General features: G+C 46.3%; 1 protein-coding gene across 1 annotated transcript; it reads left to right on the top strand.

Moving 5' to 3' along the window:
- Positions 1-465: 465 nt before the first annotated feature.
- LOC122613183 (serine/threonine-protein phosphatase PP-Y) lies at positions 466-1569 on the top strand. The gene has a single exon (XM_043787232.1). It carries the CDS (start codon positions 550-552, stop codon positions 1492-1494), a length of 945 nt encoding a protein of 314 aa, XP_043643167.1. The 5' UTR covers positions 466-549; the 3' UTR covers positions 1495-1569.
- The last annotated feature ends 4182 nt before the right edge of the window (positions 1570-5751 follow it).

Raw genomic sequence — 5751 nt, forward strand, 5'->3', positions numbered from 1 at the left:
AGCCAAGCCCAACTTGTGGGCCCAAAGGGAGCGGGGGGGGTCCACTCAAGGGCTAGGAGGGCGTTGTGGGTGTGGTGGGCGTGGCATCGTGTCCATGGCGAATGAGTTTTGTCGCAAATCCGCTTACGTCCACACCGCCGCAACGAAAATTGTGATGGCGCTTCTGATGGAGATGACGATGACGACAACCTAGACGATGATGACGACCATGATGATGATGACGGCCTTCACTACACCCCACTTACGCCCACTCCCACCCACAACAACACCACCACCCACATCTCACCCCGTTGGAGCCATTTTAACTGGCACATAAATAAATTCCATAAATCTTTTGCACTTTAACGCTTCTGCTTTAAGCCCAGTCAAGTTGATGTGGATTTTGTGGAGAATGCGGCGTCCGACGATTATCCTTGCATATATAATATTTTATTACACTAATATTTCTGTAAAAAAACATAAAACTCATTCTTTTGAAAAAACGTCACAGTAACTTTTATTAACTTTACATGCAACGGAAACTATTTTACACTGAACAAAACGAAAACGATGGCCGTGTTAACCACTCAAGAAATCGATTGCATCATAAAGGAGCTCACATCGCTGAATGGAAACGAGTGCACATTTACGGAGGAACTGATTGAAAGACTCATTCAAAGGACCCGCGGAGTGATCCGATGGCAGCCCATGCTGCTGGAGCTGGAGACGCCGGTGAAGATCTGCGGCGATATTCACGGCCAGTTCACGGATCTCTTGAGGATTTTCCAGGCATGCGGCTTTCCGCCGAAGGCGAACTATTTGTTCCTCGGCGACTACGTGGACCGGGGCAAGCAATCGCTGGAAACGATCTGCCTGCTGTTCGCCTACAAGGTGAAGTATCCCATGAACTTCTTCCTGCTGCGCGGCAATCACGAGTGCGCCAGTATAAATCAAATCTACGGCTTCTACGACGAGATCAAACGCAGGCACACTGTGCGTTTGTGGCGCACTTTCACCGATTGCTTCGCATGGCTGCCGGTGGCCGCGGTGGTGGGTAATCGCATCTTCTGCTGCCACGGCGGATTGAGTCCGTCGCTCCAGAGACTGAAACAGATCGACCTGATCCGGCGACCCACTGATGTGCCGGATGAGGGCATCCTCTGCGATCTGCTCTGGGCGGATCTCAATCACACCAGCGAGGGCTGGGGTCACAACGATCGTGGCGTGAGCTTCACCTTCGACGGGGTCATAGTGCGCGACTTTCTCCAAGCCTTCGATCTGGATCTAATGGTACGTGCCCACGAGGTTGTGGAGGATGGATACGAGTTCTTTGCCAACCGCCAGCTGGTCACCGTGTTCTCAGCGCCCAACTACTGCGGACTCATGAACAATGCCGGCGGAGTGATGAGTGTGAGCAAGGACTTGGTCTGCTCCTTCGTCATCATTCAGCCGTCTCACAACTGCAAAGTGACTGAAAAGGATGCCTACGAAATTCCGCCCAGCAAAGATAAGTGATTTTTTTTCATATACGAGTATGTGTGTCTTTTCGTGCCATGAAATTCCATATAAACTGTTTTTATGTACGCTTAAATTTACCTTTAAATATTTATATAAAAAATAGTAACTTGAAACTAAACAAACAAAAATATTGAATTGCAAAATTGAGCTGCTCTTTGAAAACTCCAAAGTAAAGTGAGTACAAATTAAATTGCAGCTTATTTGAATACTCGCCCAAAGTCAACTCGTTGTCGACTTGCTCAACTTCAGCGCCATTGAAGGTCAATGTGAGGTCCTTCAATTTTTTGGTCTCCGACTGACCCACTTGCTGCCACTTCCTGTGTCACCTGGCGGACTCGACTGACAGGTGGCTTCAACACGCTTGTGTCGCCATTTCATTTGCAGCTCGTTGCCAAATGAATTTTATATGACTCTTAAGATGGCCCAGACTTGCTGCCAGATTGAGATGTTGATCCTGATGCTGATGGTGGAGCTGGAGCTGGAGCTGAAACTGATTTGCTGATGAGGAGGCATTCTGCAGCTTAGCCTGCTGTCCAAGGTTCGCTGGATTCGTCCTCGTGCAGGAGACAACATTTATTTGATCTGGCCAAAGTCACATGGCAAACAGTCGAGTGTGTGTGTGTGGACTTGGACTTGGACGGACTGCTCAGTGTTGCATACGAAAGTATCTCCGTCTGGTTGCTGCACGCTCGAATAATTTAATACAGTCCCTCCCTACCTCCCTCCGTCCATCGTCCTGGATCAGGATGCTCAGGATCCTTGGCATTTGGAATGCACACAGCGTGCCATTTGACTGCAATTTAATGCTCTCTCCCGAACAGTTTACTCGTACTCGTACTCGTACTCGTCCCATGCCAACTGCTGCCATTTCATGTTTTGCAAAATGACAAATCACATTTATTTATTTTGTGTAAGCCAACTGAGCTTAAATATGCTGTCCTGTGACAGTTGGATTCATCTGCAAGCTGGCTGTGCATCCACTTTTTTTTTTTTGGCTGTCAATCCGAAGGGTTAAGGCGCAGCCATAATCGAATCTGGAGATCTGGAGACGGCAGTTTTGCCATTCCCGGAAGTAACCCCACTGAGTAATTGGCTCCAAGGACCGAGTGTCCCAGGGATTTGCCCAACATGTGTTGCTGCACAAGCCAGTTAAGTGAACTTAACATACTTTTATTCCGATTTTTACTTATCCAATTGGCAAATGACTTTAATGTTTGAATGTTTATGGTGCAATACCGTCTGGAAACTGAGACAATATTGAGGCTCTTCGAGAGAGCGTGAATAAAGCCAATTTGAGCCGCAGTGGCAAATCAGTGGGAGTGCTCGAGCACCTGGCCACCAAAGTAGGTCAACCCCTTGGGGGCCAAACACTGGAGGACTGGAGCAGAGTGGAGCAGTGGAGCATTGGAGGATTGGAGGAGTGGATGAGCACGTCTGACAGGACCGCAATCTTGGCATTGGCAATGGCAGGCCGTGCCGTGCCGTGGACTTGGTCCTTTAATTAGCAAACAACTGCTGGATTGCAGATGCCGTGGGCCAGATGACAAATGAGTGGAAAGATAGCGATTGCGAATAAAACGGCAAACACCCTGTAATGACTGATTGGAAGAGGGCGGATGGTGGTAAAGTTTAATTAAGAAAATGCCCACTAATGACAACTAATGGCCCCCGAAGTCACCGCCGATCGCATCACCTCAGAAATCCTCAGAAATATTAGTTGTAAACATGGAAGGGACACCAAGCCATGATCAATTTTCATTTGCAACGCCTCCCCCCAAAAAGTGGCAAAAGTTAAGAAAAAAAAAATAAAACGCGAAAAAAGAGGAGGAAAAACCCGGGAACACCGCTCGCACAACTCGACTCAATCAAGTTAATGGCGGCCAAATGGGTTTTTGATGCGCTGGCCGCGCAGCTCCATAAAAAATGATTGCCAGGCCTTGTTGTTCGTTTTGGCCACGCCGAAACTTGGCTTAATGAAAACGCGTGGGCATTGCCGTTTAATGCCAACCGTACTCTGTGTGTGTGCCGGTGTTCGTGTGTGTTACTGAGGTGGCATAAAATGTTACCAACTCGGCTTAGCCAGACAGATAGCCGCACCGCGAAGTGGGCGTGCCAAGTTTCTTATTGACAATTTGAGCATTCGGGCGTTAAATTCTTATGAGGCATAAGTTGCCCGGCGTAAGGCCGTAGTTAATAATACCACTTCATAAGGTGTGTCCACGTGGACGAGATGGCTTCCTTCCGCTCCCCCGTGGAAAATTCCCTGTTTTTCTATTGCCTTTTCGTGCAGTTGCTGATTGGTCATGCTCCTGAAAAGGGTTTTCATAGATTCGTCGCACAGTGTCCCATAACTACATTTTCAGACCCCAGGAGAATTCCACCCTTCCAGTAAATTTATTGAATTAAGTTAATAATAAGTACACTCAATTGTTAATTGTAGAGTTCTTAGAAAAGCTAATATATATTATATATGATCTAATAAATTTCGGTATTTACATATATCTAAAATATCTATCTATATAACGAAGTATCTTTTGTTTCGACTTTGCCGCCTCGCAAGGTCCCGCTTTTCCTTGTTTTTCCCTCGCTTTTCGATGGCCTCATCTTCAGAACCGACAGAAGCTCTAATCAAATTAATGGAATAACGAAACGGTTATCTGTGCTTTTCCATCCTCCCCATTTCCCCAAGCCATTCCTGGCCAAGTTGCCTTTTTTCAGTTATGTTTCGACTCTTTTTTTGGCCCAATCTCCTGTCTGGTTGTCCAAATAAACTTGACTTCCGGCAAGGAAATTCCAGGATCAAGTCCCCGAATGGCCAGAAAGTTGATACATCCCGTTTCTTAGCACTCGATTATGCTACTTTGGCATTCCGATTTTAATTCAATTACATGGCTTGGGAAACAACTCGTTTGGGGGCAAATCCCCACGGCTCAGTTTTCGGCTTCAGCCACAAGCAAAGAGATTTTAATTAATTGCATAATCACTCAAATAAAACCACAGAATCTCCCACCCCCTCTGCGCTTTTCCTCCTCGCAAAACTTGTAAGCGAAACGTAAAGAAACAATCAAAATTCCAAAAGTCACCAAAGCAGCTCCCTTTCGCCTCGCCCTTTGCTGAGTGGGCATTGTACAAGTGTTTTTAATATTTAATTGCTTTTTAAATGAGTCCAAGTATTTTATTGTATTTCATTTGATGATGTAAACGCTACTAACAGCACGTCCAAAAGTGGGTGCACAGCTCCCAAGCTCCAAAGAGCTGCCACCACAGCGGGCAATAAGTTTCCTTCGTTCTGCTCGCAACTTTCGCAAATTATTCAAAGCGATGTGGGGCTGTGGAAAACGGCGGTGGGGGGGTTGTTGGTGGTGGAAAATGAGGAGGGGGAGGGGGGCGCCTGGAGCCACGGCAGCGACAAGTAATGGCCCAAGTGGCAATTTATCAATTAAAATTCTGCTTAACTACAAGGACACCCAGGAAACGAACTCAGGCTGGCAGCCGAAAAAAAAGGAGAAGAAAAACGACAAAAGAAGTCACAACAAGCTCTTCAAGCGCTCGAGGGTTTTTCCCTCCCCTTCCTTGCTGACCAGCCAGGATGACATTGGAACTTGCCACGCCCACTTAGCCCACCCTGCGGGGAAAATTCACTGCTCGTCAATGCAACGCGGCCACTTTCAGTGTCATTGCCGCGTGTTTATTTCCTCGCCAACGAACCGTTTCATTCGCCAGCAAGCGGAGTGCTAATTAAAGTCCCATATTACGGGGTATAGTAAATAAATCTTTGAACTGAATTAGATATAAATTGCAGTCACAGCACTGTGAGACTGTGATTCTGTGAGGAGGGTGGAAAAACAGCGCCACGAAAGGAGCTTAATTAAATCGAGGCTGGAGACAAAGTGCTGGGGATTACGCATCTTCTAATTGAATTCCATTTGTGCAGATGCCAGGCTTCACATCCAAGGGCCATCGATTGAATGTTTATTAAAATCTGATGATTTTCCCTCGAATAATGCTCCATTCCGATGTCTTGGCAATCAGTGTACGGTGTGAAAGGGATTTTGGGCAATTTATGTGCTGCAAATATCTTTGCTCGCAATCTGCAGCAACACCTGCTGAAATATTTAGTCAATATTCATGCTCAGATACTAGGACGATTTAATAACTTGGCAGCTGCCACGATTGATTTCATTCAAAGGTGTTTTCAAGCACTACTCAATACCTCTTAATTCGAACACATAAGAGACTTCATTGTAATATATG

Source organism: Drosophila teissieri, chromosome 2R (genome assembly GCF_016746235.2).
Source record: "Drosophila teissieri strain GT53w chromosome 2R, Prin_Dtei_1.1, whole genome shotgun sequence".
Taxonomy (NCBI): Eukaryota; Metazoa; Arthropoda; class Insecta; order Diptera; family Drosophilidae; genus Drosophila; species Drosophila teissieri.